Below are 15,402 nucleotides of genomic sequence, written 5' to 3'. Positions count from 1 at the left end.
TACAGAAGGGTCCAATGTTGTCAACAGCCTAGTCTGAACCTTGGAATTAGTGATAAGGAGACTATCACATCCACAATTAGTGAGTGAACAGAAATGAACATTTCGGTCATTCAAAAATCACACTTGCAGGGGAGCATGGTTATTGGCAATCTAGGCCACATACTAAAGCCAGAGAGCCTGTGGTGATCTAACGGCAACTGTGCCACACACTATGGCTTTAGTGTACATAATATCACATCAGCAACCAACAAAACTGGTCTAAGAGAAGTATCTCAAGATAACTTCAAACCTGCACTGCTGGACAAAGCAGTCTTACCTGGTCTGCTAGAGGTCATCTGGCCCAACACTGGCAGTTTAAGGACATGAAGCAATTCCACATTCTTGCACACCAGTACCTGTATCTGCTCCTGCTGTTTCCACCATAAGCGTAGCAGTTCCTGCCAGCATTGAAGAAATGCTGGGTCTGCAGTGACCCCAAAATTAACACTAGGGAAAGGGTAACAACTGCACAAATGAGAATGTCGTTCACTGCTACTTTAGTATTTGCCTAGCGTGACAACACTGTTGCACTATACTGTTGGTGGGAGCACTTTGTGGGCTGATTGTGACTTTAGAACAGGGGGTACAGAACCCAGTGAGGGGAAATTTACACCCTCCATGTGACTCTACAGGGAGCATATAGTCTGTACCATCATACGTGCATGAAGGTAACTCAACATGCATCTGGCACAGGCAGCTGATCATTTACATTGGCAGGGATACTAAATGTATTAGCAAATACAGTTTAACATGCATTCTCAATTAAGAAAATAATTCTGTTTTCTGTAGCCAAAGCAAATGATAACAAGAATGCATCGACAGTGTGATTGAGCAGCTCCTGAGAGTTGAATTTTGCTGTTTCTTGCTTAATGGCATATGCACAATTTTCATATCGATTGCAATTTTAGTTTTGAAAAATATATACGCATCATTTTGCAAGAAGTGAAGCACTCAGAAGAGAAAGAGGAAATTCTTGGGTTGAAAGGGTGTGATGTTGCTTCAGTGATTACAAAATAGAGTCAAATATCCAATCAACTTGGCAGCATGATATTGCACCCTTCCTCTGGCCAGGATGTATGCGAGCACTGATTCAGTTGGGAAGGGGCTCTTTTCCTCTCATGAGGCAATATGGCACACAGTTGTTCTAACTGGTGCTTGGTACCCTGAATACTGGAGACTGGGATGGTGCTGATAACCAAGCTGGCCCCCCATATGTTCTATCAGGGCCAGATCTGGGGGCTTTTGCTGGCCATTGGAGCATTGTATTACAGAGTTCATGATAGACACATGGTATTTGTCAATAAGCATTGTGCAGTTGATAAATGGCACCAAGATACTGTCAGACAGGAGGTAACATGAAGATGCGATACGTCTAACATACCAGCAAGCCATCAGCACCACTACGAGCAGCTTCGAGCTGATCTGTAACTCAATGGCTCCCAATGTCTGGACACTGGAAACAACAGTTTTGCACCTCTCCAAAACTAGGGAACTATAACATTTGCACACGCCAATGCTTGACACACTAGGGACTATTGTGCACAGTGTAGAACTAATTACTCGACATGGTGTTACACTATCTTCAGTATTGCATGCTTCGTGATCATGGCACCACTGCGAGCACAATTTGTGTTGTGGACATTGAGTGAAAGTTGATGTCTTAATTTTTTATACATTGTACATTCTTAATAAGATTCCATGTTATACATCAGCTGTTAATGCTGCTACATGCAGACTTTCCAATTTCTAATGTCACTGTAGTAAATGACAAGCAAAGGCTGAAACTCGTGTGAATTTACCAGGACACACACACACACACACACACACACACACACACACACACACACACACACACACACACACACACACACACACACACATTCTTTATCACTTATCTATTAACTATTAGCAAATACTCACGTTTATAACAGATCCACTATGTATAGCTTCAAAGATGCGGTCCCTCCAGCGCTCTAAATCCTGGATATCAAACTTAATTTGATCTAGTTCTCTGTTTATGTCCTGCAATAATTAGACATTGCATTAATGAAAGCAGAATTACCCACCCTGCATCATTTGAAAAATTGCAGAAAGCATATGTTCCCACCATGTCTAGGATTCCCATTAGTAATAGTGTTCAATCCTATTTTTTTTTAATTTAACACATAATTTATTCCTTTTAAAGCCTTTTTCATAAAAGTCCTTGCTCTGATGTAGTTCTGCTGCAGCTAGGACAAATACACTGTAGCACAAAGATATCTTTAGCTGTGTATTAAATTTATTAATAAAATAAATATTTCTTGTTTCTTCATTACACTCTGAAGTGACAGCCAGTAAGTTTTTTTTATACCTTGTTATTTTGTCCCTACAGTCTTTGCAGAATTTTATTGATTTTATATGCACATGTGATTACAGCTTCAACTATTCCACATGCATCAAGGAGTAAAGCATGGAGTATTGCTGCACACAGATTATGTGGGCAATTCATTTGCTACACAAAATTATAGAGGAAACTTTAATGTTCCAGAGATCATTAAAGAAGATTGTTAGGCCATATCTCTAATAATGCCAACCACATGTGATTAGAGAACACTTAACGAAAAATGTTCATTGCATGCATCAAACATCCATGTTGTTATTGTCAGCTTTTTTCCAACCCATACAAGTGCAAAGGAGTTTAAAATACAGCAGTGAAAACAAGTTATACTATCAGTCCCAGGAAACAGTGATTGAAGTACACAGTCCAATTATCTTCCACTCACAAGAATACTGGACACATTTTTGTATTATTTCAATGGGATATAAGGTTAAATGGAAAGACAAGACATTGGAACTATCAACAACCATTTTTAATTACTTCCTTTACTGATTTTAGTAGTTTTTAACAGGAGAGTGCACCTTTCAAGGTATGTCTTCACATGGCTTAAGTTGTTCATGACTGGTTTGACAAGTAAATTATTTTCCTTCACTGCCAAAAATTTCCAAATTTTAGTTTCTTAGATAATAAGTCTTGTGCACATGAACATATTTCCTAGAAATTAAGTTAAGACTTATACCTATTAATTTGGCCAACCAAGACTCCAGATTTCTTTCTGTATTGTCACTTGGAAAGTGTATCGATAAGTGTACTGAAGCTGGCAGCTCTACATCTGAACACAAATTGGAGAAGTACAATAGCAATGGCCTCGACCCACAGCCACAATTGCACATTGAGTAGTCCCCTGTTCAGCATGTCATGTCAGAGGAATACAATGTTGTGAATAGGGTTTCTGATTTTGAAGTTATGAAATACTGGTCTGCCCTACCCTCTAACCAGGAAGATTAGGTCTCACGTGCCATTGAGTATCATGTCTCAAGTTATGATTGCACACCCCTATTTCTATTTGTCCAATTAGAGTACCATTCTCTTCATTGTGCCACAGATGGCATACTTTGGTGTGTTGCTGCAGTTATGAAAGCTGACAGTTGACAAGCAAATTGGTGGAGTACCCACAGTAAATAGATTCTGCTCAGTAAACTTTTAGTTTAAATGAGCACGCATGTGCAAGAGTTTATTTTCATGAATGATTTGTTAGTTTTTAAGTGTAAGGTATTATTAATATGAATGTATCAGCATATGCTTAAATATTAATGATGAGTCCTTGTGTTATTAACCTTGTTATTAAAGAACTGTTGATTGGAACCACTCTTCAAAAACACTGACTCATTCCAGATGCTAGTAACTCTGATGCTACTGGGATCAACAGACATAGCAGTAAAACAAAAACTCATCAGCACAGGTATGCTACTATTGTTGTAGCAGGCAATCTTACCCGGAGAGTCGTAAATGAATTCCTTGGGGGCCAAACTCTACTGGAAACGATATTATCAAGTTTTGGAAAGTAGCCTTCCTCCACTGGTTCATGCCAATTCAGTAATCGTTTTACACGAGCAAGCTTGTTGCTCAGCCGCTCGAAGTTGTACCTGGAAGATGAAATTTAACTTTTTTGTTTAACTTTCTCAGGCTGTTTTAACTCATTTTAACGAGGAAAATGTAATTCGGTATCATTGTTATCACTAGTTTCTCCAGAACGACTTGCTTTCTCTGTAAACATAAGAAATAGTTTAACCAAGTGTGTGTCTTTTCCATACACTTGGATATGCTCCGACATCACAAGGGATATTCTCAGTACCAAAATCTAACTAAACAAAGGAAGGGCGTAAATTTATTATATTGATTCACAAAATGAAATGAAGGTACAATTAAGTCAATTGTGAAGCTTTTCTTGATAGATCACAAACAAGTTCAGTTAAGAAATACAAACCTTGCTATTATCTGTTGATGGAAATAATAGAACAGTTCACCTCGACGATCTTTCTTGACAATTTCCATCATGCCAGAGAATGGGTAGTAAAGATGCCATTGCCAGTGCAGTAAATTTATGCCTATATCCTCCCGAAAATATGCAACACGGTGCTCTGGCTCCAGATCAGAAGCAGTGTAATCCAGTGGAATTACGATTGGAAGCTAGAAGTAGGACAGAATTAAAATCTACATATAGTAATGAATTTACATGGCGACATTACTGGAACCTCACTCATATTTGGAGCAACGCAAGAAGTGAGTAGGTGGCATCGAACGAGGCACAATAGTGCTAAAAATACATGGGTACTCAGCTGATTAATGTATTCCATAAACAAGGAAGCCACCATAACCAATGCTTCCCCAATATGGGTGCTCCCCAGTAACAATTACTTCATTGTAATTGACTTTACTCCATCTGTCAGATTTTGAACATTACATATGAAAAAGCATTTGACAGTTTTTTTAAATAATGCACTTTGCCGAAGTGCAAGGAACTGGACTACATACAATGTTTACACTTTAAGAATAAGTCTATGTACAGTCCTGTGGTGTGTTTATAATGAACTGTGTTAAAGTGCTACCAAAATTGCAAACTAACATGCTAAAGATGTTCGGGCTCACAAGCAGTTCCTCTTTGTCAAAATATCTTTGCTCAAACTTAAGAGTTGAACCATACACGTCACATTACACACTTGTCACCCTTTGGTTAAATTGCCTGGCTGATGGCAAGTTTGCGGAATGCAAAGTTTATGGAATATATTATAACAGTAATTATAATATCAGGAACTCTATGACCCAGAAGTGATGTAGGCCACGAAGTTGCAATTGTGTTAGAATAATGTTTATTCTGAATGCAAACTAATTGTGAAAGTGGTCATATTTAGAATTACTATTACCCTCTAGCACATATCTATTTGACGCAGTTCGAACATTCGCCATCTCATCGAGAATTACAAGCTCAATACTGCACCTGAATATTTACACGAATGTTCAGAGTTCACACCAGGTGCACAGCTGCTCACCTCTTGGAGACCAAGTCCTGTGGTATCACACAAAGTGTACTTTGCTAAGTCCTTTTACTTCCTAGTTACCTAAGAAAATGTCTGCTTTTGCATCTCTATTAGAACTGTTCCCTTTGGTGTCTAGACCACCGGCCACGCTGTTCCTCTTCACGTCCCTGGCTGCATTTCCTGCACATCTAATATCCTCGCTCATCAACTCACTCAGGCAGTTCCCTTTACTGAAGCTGTCCATCCGATTGGCTACAGCTTATTCTACATTATTTTACATTTTAACATATTTAAAGAATCAAAGCTTCACCACTTTCACATTCCAGATAAAGTAACAATAGTATGCATTACATAATAAACGTTAAATTCTTTTACATAACATCAATACAATTTCCTTCTCAACTTTGAATGTCACAGCCAATAGTCTTGAATGCATGTGCTTTCTGATAAAGAACAAAAGTAACTTATGCACTAAACGTTACAACAAATATTCTGTTACCTAATGATTCAGTAAGGTGTCATGCTGGCATTCAATGTGTTGTGTGGGTGAAATGATATGCTTAACTGAAAGTAATGATAATTTAAATTTACTATATCTTTTAGACAAAGTTAGAGTTGATATTTACAATATTTGTCATGCTAATGACACGCTTCTATATGAAATGTCGATAGTTAAGATCAACCAAAGCTTTCAGATTTTAGCATTCAGGTCTTTTAGAAAAGATGTTAATTTCATTTTAACAATAAAACCTAAACTATTATAGATATGATTAATATTCAAGTTTTATTGGGATCACCATGAAAATTTATGAAGGATGGTAGAATAAAATAAGTGTGGCTTAATTTGCTGAATTACAACAGAATTTAGTAGTTTTCATGAATTTTTCCGTTTATGGCCGATCTCAGGTCCGCAATATTTAACACTGCTATGCTACCTTGGGTTTCCCTGTGATGTAGGGTCTGTCTCATTTTCACACTACAGCACTTTGATTAGTCTGGCCCCATTCATCACAGTAACTGCATGTGGACTTTGCCACAAAGAGCTCAGATTCACCACGAGATGACGAGAGGTTCCTGGACTACAGGAAAGCTGCCTCTTTCGGCCCTATATTTAAATGAGAGAGAAATACTTGTTAACTCACAATATGCTTTGAAAGTTTTGTAGGAGTAGCAATCAGGATAAATTTTGATGTTTGTTACACTCATCTCACCAAACATTAACTTTATTTTGTATATGTGGAGAACTGATCAGGGACATTTGTGGCAGAGTAAAGTCTCTGCTCGATTCATTAGGCAGGGATGCTAAGTTAATATGGAATTAACTTTTTATCTTATGATAGTCATTTATTAAAATTGACGTGACAGCCTCTTACAGACTTCGCTACCTTGTTTGACGACTAAAGATTTAAATAAAATTTCTTCACAGAGTTATGACAACTGATTTTGCAAACAAAAAATTAAGGTATTGCAGTAATTTCATTTACGAATTATGTAATACACAATTTTTAGTCATATCTAAATTATCCATTACTTTACAGCTGACATACTGTTCCATTATCACAATCAGTGTCTTAAAATTCAACAACTTCCTATTAGAACGTGTTATATTAGAAAAGGTAACACCAAATTTTTAACGTCATTCCACTTACATTTTCTTAGGGCCTTTGGTAATTTGTTAAACCAAACCACTGAAGCAGGGGCTTGGATTTGTCAGTTTCAATTTTGTTTGTTTTTCATTAATTTCATGAGAATATTCTGTGAAAAAGCCATGTGCAATTTTTTTTATTTCCTTTAAGATTTTTTTTAATGCAATCATAAAAGCAGTGTACAAAGGATTGAGTCACGAGGTTCATCTTTTATTATAGATTTACTGGTAAATTTGAATTTTATAATGATGGATGCTTATAATTATAATCATTATTCAGACACCCCTACACATTGTCTAATTGACCACTGAAGATCATGAGACGCTGACTTTCTAGTACAAAAGAAGGCAATGAGTATTATTGTCAGCAGAAACACTAACATCAGAATGTGTCAGTCAAGTGAGCTTAGCGACTTCGAACACAGGCTAACCATTTGGTGTCACCCACATAAATCTAACAGGGATATTTCAGCCCTTCTAAAACTGCCCAAGTCACCTGGTGATGAGATTGTGAAGTGTAAATTCAAAGGAACAACCATAGCTAAACCAAGACCAAGCAGGCCTTATGTACAGGGACAGGTGACATCTAGCATTGCTAAGGGTTGTAAAAATGTCATGAAATAAACAGAAGAATCATTCAAGGTCTATATTGCTGCTGCAGTTAACAAGATTGTACTCGCAAAGTTAAAAGGAATGTGGTACAACGGTCAAGCAATGCAACGCATTACTTTAGGTGCTATAAAGAGAGACACCTGTGGACAGTCAATGACCAGAATTTTGTCATTTCTAGCAATGAATACCCTGTGGCAACGCAGTGGAAGTACTGAGGGTGTGGTGGTGGTGGTCTTCATGGTTTTGAAGTCGTCACCTTGTGTTTACGAAATGAAGGGTATGAACACATTTCACAGCCCTGCATACTACATACAGTAAAGGAATAGCTGCTAGCTATGGCTGTACAGTATCTGGGATGTTTATGTATCACTGCAAGCTGTACTTGTGAAATGCCTTTGTACATTTGCAGAAAGTGCTGGATTCCTTGATTTATCCGAACTGAAGCCGCTATCACTATTAATTCAATTCTTCATTAAGCAAATTTTAATTTTCCCCGTCACCACTGAGCGCCAAGAAGAAAGTTGGTGCTAAAATGTTGATTTATTTGTACAACATATAATGACCAGTGTATTTACACTGTTCTGCCACAATAGCTGAAAAGCCAGGTGTACCTACAGTGTTCTACACATCTTTCACAGACCCAGTTTCTCTGTCTGATGTACAAAAGGCCACATCTGCAGAGAATCTCAAACTCCAGCCTTCCAGAGAATCAAGAACATTTGATACAAGCCAGGAGTGCTTCTGTCTTCAGTGGAGGATGAAATACCACTTGGTCCATGCTTACTGAGAATCTGTTCTCTTTCTGACGATAGGCATCCCGCATACTGCAAGAAAGCCACAGATTTAACTCTGTCCGTTCACCTTTCATTTTATCCATAATGCCATATGTATCCGCTATGGAAAATACCAATTGGCTCAGAAAACTGAAGTGCAGAAGTTCATCCGGAAGACTGCTCTCATCAGCAATGATGTGCACTCTGAACCAAATTTGTGGGAACACTCTTCCTCTGGGAAGGATGGTGGCAGCTATTTGCACAAACATCTCTATCTCTATCTTGATCTCTCCCCCCAACCATATCCAAGTGTGGAATGACCGAGTTCTCCATATATTACTATTTTGCTGCCGATCAATGTCTCCAGCCCTTCTGTAGCTAACTGCAAGTATTGTGGCAATGTGACAGTGCCTAGTATAAAACTAGGAGTGAGCTTGAGCATTTGTCTTTTGTCTCCCTCTGAAGCTCTTTTTTTTTTTTACAAGCAACAGAATTTACATGGCCGCAATTGCACTATTTAATGGAGCAGTCATTACACCATGAAAACTAGAAAATGCATGATAAAGGTATAGTGTAGAGACCATGATTGACTGCATCAGCATGATGTGTACCCTGTCACTGTGAGGTGTTATGTTCATCTCCTTGGGACTTATGTAGTGCTTTAGTTAGCTCCCATGATGCTTTACTTATCAGAGTGTTCTGTAAGTATTTAGTTCCTGTAGTTAGCAATTTCAGTTTTAAAAGTGACCGTTGCCTGTTTGCATTTCTTGTTAAAAATGTCCAGAGTATAAAGCAGGTTTATATCTCTGAATCTGCCTTAACTTAATCCAACTTGGCAGGTTTTTCTACTTCTGATTATTTCCATTCTGGCAGTATCTTTTTTACTTCACAGCAGGACAGCAATGATCAATGACTCCACAGGGTTGGCTAGAACTCATTGAATTTTTAATACATTAATGAGTTTCAAGTTTACTATACTATCTGAATCTATTTGTAATGTAATCACCACATACAGTTAAGCCATTAGCACTGGTCTGGCCAACTACACTACTGGGTATCCATAAACATTACTACAGCACCATTTTGATGACAACCCTATCGCTTTATGCTTCACTGAGCTCATCAATGGGGAGCCCAACACCTCATTCTGACTATTGGTCATGTGCTCAAGAAATTAACTGCCATGTTTTTACTAGGATAATAAAATTTCCATATCATCTTTACAGTATTGCCTGCAATATTTTTTTGCTACTAAGTAACCTAATTCATAGAATATTGATGCTCTGGATTTTAGTCCCTCTTGAGTTATTACTATCACATGGTATGTGTTCCTTTCTGTAAATGTTGCTCTAACTATTTAACAGGCCCATAACCTTTAAGGATGTCATTTTCAGTGATTTCTCATTATGAATCACTTTTTAAATATCCTTTGTAACATATTTAAGATAAAATGTTAGCTTTTGTAGTATTCACTTTTTTTGTAGATATGGAGACTGTTGCACAATACGAATTGTCTTGTTAATTGTAACTGCAGTTTCAAATAAACTGCTTAATTTCTTTAGCATTTATTTTCTCAGGATCTATCTTGATTTTAATTATCTTAGGTCAATATTATATACTGGGACAATACTCCAATTTCGAATAGCAATAAATGAAAAATATTGTGTGTTTGCATCAAGAGAAAGGTCAAATTAAAGGCCAACTGATTTTACGAGTTCAGTCTGTTGATTCTGTTTTACTTTGTTCCATATCGGAATGCAGAGATATTTTGTTTAATGTAATTGATTAACCAACACATTTGTAAAAATGTGAATTCCTGGATGGAACAACATACACAAAGGGAAGTCTATCACCAGAGCTGACATGTGGTGCATAGAAACTCACTTTTGTTTATGTGCGTATCATGTAAGTATTGCGTGAATTGGGATTTTTAAGATTTATATTTAAGTTTGTTCAATAATAATTTTGAAGCTCTTCAACCAAGGAAATAAATGATAGTGACGTTCATATACATTTTTGATTTGTTATTTATACAATACAGAAGAGCAAACCAGACACCAATTTTTCGAATACCTTATTTCATTTCCCCTACTTTTTTTGTTCTTTTAACTCAGTACTTTAACTTGGTACTGTTTGGGTTGTGGAGCCAAGCAAGTTGTTTTGTGTACTATACAAGAAGGTTGTGTGTTACATTTTCAGTGAATGATAGTTACATAAGATGGTGACAATACTAATTTACTTATTTTCTTACCCTGTTCTCACTGCTGACAACATTTGCTTCCTGACGAGCTTGTGAAAAAACTGCACCATCCATATACTTGTCTGGAAACACTTCTGTTAGAGGTGGCAGAGGAAGTTCATGTGTATCTGAACGATGAAGCATTGCAATTGACAATGCATAAGTGTACATGTATGGATTTATACGATCACGACAATAGACTGACAAGGAAAGAAAATCTTCATATGTCCGCATTCCTGAAATGAAAAAGTTAACAAATTAATATGTAACTAAAACACACTATTAAGTTACAGTTGTGTTTCTAATCTAGATTCAGATTTCTCAGGACATTTCACTTTGGGTCAAAATGCATTATTTAAATCTTTAAGTGCTTCAGAAAACTATTTTTGGTTGATGCTCTTCATGAAGCCAAATTTAAGCTGACTATTTTTGTATGTCTTATTTCACAACAATAAACCCTCAATATGTTCTCTTCACTTATGTCACATGTTAAATTCCCCATTTTGTCTCCTATGGCTATTATAAATATCTGACACATCAACATTTAAAAATGCACTGTACTTGGCCGAGGCAATAGATGTTTGACTATTTCTCAGTTATTGACTGGAAGTAATTGTTTAATATGATTTACATCTCTGGCAGAGCATGGTTTTTTTGCATTTGTGGACCCATGAAACAAAGTTTTGAAATAGCTAGACTGCTACTCACGTCTACAGGAGATGGACACAGAATTTAAAATTTGTTTACTTTTCATTGTGCCTGTCTGCAACTGAACATCTATATTGCTGGTAGCAATCTATCATTAAATTGCTTTCAACAGCTTTAAAGTGAACTATCACAGAATATTATGCAACATTTAAAAATTGTTTTCTGTGTGGATATTGCAGAATTCTTGCTAATTGTGCATATCAAAATGAGGTACGTCTGCATCGCAAGTGGACCATTTATTATAAATCTTCAGCACTATGTTGTGACTCCCCATTACTCTCCTGCACCACTGACTTTATCACAGTATATATCAAACCAAAGAACAACTTGTTAACATAGTTTTCTGTGACTAGTACTGGGAAATTCTCTCACTGTACCCACTATCTAATGTATCTTTTCCTCATTACTAGAGAACCCAGGGTTAAGAAATTAGCAGGTTCATTTACTTGAGAATGAAGTGCTCTGTCGGCTATTCAGGTGTAAGCCAGGGATTCATTTTTTTCCCCTTGCTGTTGAATCACTGAAGTAAAGGAAAGGTTCAAGAGTCGAATTAAAGATTAAGGTGAAAGGGTATCAATGGTAAGATACACTGTAGCCTTCGCTGTTTTCTATGAATGAAGATTTATGGGATGTGCTCAATGGAATGAACAGTTTGATGAGCGCAGAATATGTAGTGAGAGAATCTAGGAGACTGAAGTAACAAGAAGTAGCAGAAATGAGAACAGCAAGAAACTTTACACCTGGATTGTTTGGGGGGGGGGGGGGGGGGGGGGGGAGAGAGGGAGGGTCCATGCAGTAGATTAAGTTAAGGAGTTCTGCTATAGTCAGCAAATTAACCCATGAGAGACTGAGCAAGAAGATCAAAAGACTAGGACTGGGATGGAGGTCATTTCTGGCCAAGAGAAGTCTACCAGTATCAAACACTGGCCTCAATTTGTGGAATAAATTTCTGTGAATTTAAGTTTGGAGCACAGTGTTGTATGGTAGAGGAACCTTGACTGTGGGGAAAACTGGAGCAGAGAACTGAAGTGCTAAGATGTGGTGCTACAGACAAATGAAAACAGACAGGATGTGGAATGAGGTGGTCCTGCTTAGAATCAGAGGAAAGGAATATCTCTAGAATACTGATAAGAGATAGGATGATATGAAATCTGTTAAGACATTAGGGGATAACTTCCATGTTACTGGAGAGAGAGAGAGAGAGAGAGAGAGAGAGAGAGAGAGAGAGAGAGAGAGAGAGAGAGAGAGGTGCTGGAGAGGGATTTATGGTAGACCATGTCAGACCAGTCAGCACACTAATGACAAAATGTCAGCCAAGATGATACCACCATCAGCACCACCACCAGCACCACCAAACTTAGGAGATCAGAGCAGCAGCATGTTACTGTAGATTCCAAAAAGGTGATCAAATACAATTGTAAAATCTACTTTTTCTTAGTTACTGTTTCCATATACTCTACTCTGAACATTTATCAAATTTAAGTGGACACAGTCACAAATTACACTAAGTAACATCATGGCCGATATCATTAACAGTTCACCTCTAATCCCCTTGTTGTTGTTGTTGTCTTCAGTCCTGAGACTGGTTTGATGCAGCTCTCCATGCTACTCTATCCTGTGCAAGCTGCTTCACCTCCCAGTACCTACTGCAACCTACATCCTTCTGAATCTGCTTAGTGTATTCATCTCTTGGTCTCCCTCTACGATTTTTACCCTCCACACTGCCCTCCAATACTAAATTGGTGATCCCTTGATGCCTCAGAACATGTCCTCCCAACCGATCCCTTCTTCTGGTCAAGTTGTGCCACAAGCTCCTCTTCTCCCCAATCCTATTCAATACCTTATTAGTTATGTGATCTACCCATCTAATCTTCAGCGTTCTTCTGTAGCACCATATTTCGAAAGCATTTATTCTCTTCTTGTCCATACTATTTATCGTCCATGTTTCACTTCCATACATGGCTACACTCCATACAAATACTTTCAGAAATGTCTTCCTTACACTTAAATCTATACTCGATGTTAACAAATTTCTCTTCTTCAGAAACGCTTTCCTTGCCATTGCCAGGCTACATTTTATATCCTCTCTACTTCGACCATCGTCAGTTATTTTGCTCCCCAAATAGCAAAACTCCTTTACCACTTTACGTGTCTCATTTCCTAATCAAATTCCCTCAGCATCACCCGACTTAATTCGACTACATACCATTATCCTCGTTTTGCTTTTGTTCATGTTCATCTTATATCCTCCTTTCAAGACACTGTCCATTCCGTTCAACTGCTCTTCCAAGTCCTTTGCTGTCTCTGACAGAATTACAATGTCATCGGTGAACCTCAAAGTTTTTATTTCTTCTCTATGGATTGTAATACCTACGCCGAAATTTTCTTTTGTTTCCTTTACTGCTTGCTCAATATACAGATTGAATAACATCGGGGAGAGGCTACAACCCTGTCTCACTCCTTTCCCAACCACTACTTCCCTTTCATGCCCCTCGACTCTTATGACTGCCATCTGGTTTCTATACAAATTGTAAACAGCCTTTCGCTCCCTGTATTTTACCCCTGCCACCTTTAGAATTTGACAAAGAGTATTCCAGTCAACACTGTCAAAAGCTTTCTCGATGTCTACAAATGCTAGAAACGTAGGTTTGCCTTTCCTTAATCTTTCTTCTAAGATAAGTCATAAGGTCAGTATTGCCTCACATGTTCCAGCGTTTCTATGGAATCTACACTGATCTTCCCCGAGGTCGGCTTCTACTAGTTTTTCCATTCGTCTGTGAAGAATTCGTTTTAATATTTTGCAGTCGTTACTTATTAATCTGATAGTTCGGCAATTTTCACATCTGTAAATACCTGCTTTCTTTGGGATTGGAATTATTATACTATTCTTGAAGTCAGTATTTCGCCTGTTTCATACATCTTGCACTCCAGATGGTAGAGTTTTGGCAGGGCCGGCTCTCCCAAGGCCGTCAGTAGTTCCAATGGAATGTTGTCTACTCCGGGGGCCTTATTTCGACTCAGATCTTTCAGTGCTCTGTCAAATTCTTCACGCAATATCATATCTCCCATTTCATCTTCATCTACATCCTCTTCCATTTCCATAATATTGTCCTCAAGTACATCACTCTTGTATAGACCCTCTATATACTCCTTCCACCTTTCTGCTTTTCCTTCTTTGCTTAGAACTAAGTTTCCATCTGAGCTCTTTATGTTCATACAAGTGGTTCTCATATCCCCGTAGGCAGTATCTATCTTACCCCTAGTGAGATAAGCCTCTATATCCTTACATTTGTCCTCTAGCCATCCCTGCTTAGCCATTTTGCACTTCCTGTCGATCTCATTTTTGAGACGTTTGTATTTCTTTTTGCCTGCTTCATTTACTGCATTTTTATATCTTCTCCTTTCATCAATTAAATTCAATATTTCTTCTGTTACCCAAGGATTTCTACTAGCCCTCGTCTTTTTACCTACTTGATCCTCTGCTGCCTTAACTACTTCATCCCTCAAAGCTACCCATTCTTCTTCCACCGTATTTCTTTCCCCCATTCCTGTCAATTGCTCCCTTATGCTTTCCCTGAAACTCTGTACAACCTCTGGTTCTTTCAGTTTATCCAGGTCCCATCTCCTTAAATTCCCACCTTTTTGCAGTTTCTTCAGTTTTAATCTACAGGTCATAACCAATAGATTGTGGTCAGAGTCTATATCTGCCCCTGGAAATGTCTTACAATTTAAAACCTGGTTCCTAAATCTCTGTCTTACCATTATATAATCTATCTGGTACCTTTTAGCATCTACAGGGTTCTTCCATGTGTACAACCTTCTTTCACGATTCTTAAACCAAGTGTTAGCTATGATTAAGTTGTGCTCTGTGCAAAATTCTACCAGGCGGCTTCCTCTTTCATTTCTTTGTCCCAGTCCATATTCACCTATTATGTTTCCTTCTCTCCCTTTTCCTACACTCGAATTCCAGTCACCCATTACTATTAAATTTTCGTCTCCCTCCACTATCTGAATAATTTCTTTTATTTCAT

The 15,402-nt window shown here is 37.9% G+C and overlaps 1 protein-coding gene across 4 annotated transcripts in view; it reads right to left on the bottom strand.

The window, feature by feature from the left end:
• Positions 1–15,402, bottom strand: part of LOC126285354 (phenoloxidase 2-like) — a 92,521-nt gene that overhangs the window by 23,754 nt on the left and 53,365 nt on the right. For all 4 annotated transcript variants that reach the window (XM_049984674.1, XM_049984672.1, XM_049984673.1 and 1 more), the window contains 4 exons: positions 10,676–10,899; positions 4,344–4,546; positions 3,852–4,002; positions 1,960–2,061 (listed from right to left, as the gene is read on the bottom strand). In XM_049984674.1, the coding sequence (XP_049840631.1) occupies positions 1,960–2,061; positions 3,852–4,002; positions 4,344–4,546; positions 10,676–10,899 (680 nt within the window). The remainder of the gene's footprint in view (positions 1–1,959; positions 2,062–3,851; positions 4,003–4,343; positions 4,547–10,675; positions 10,900–15,402) is intronic.

Source organism: Schistocerca gregaria, chromosome 8 (assembly GCF_023897955.1).
Source record: "Schistocerca gregaria isolate iqSchGreg1 chromosome 8, iqSchGreg1.2, whole genome shotgun sequence".
Lineage (NCBI taxonomy): Eukaryota > Metazoa > Arthropoda > Insecta > Orthoptera > Acrididae > Schistocerca > Schistocerca gregaria.
This window is presented reverse-complemented; position numbering and strand designations above follow the sequence as displayed.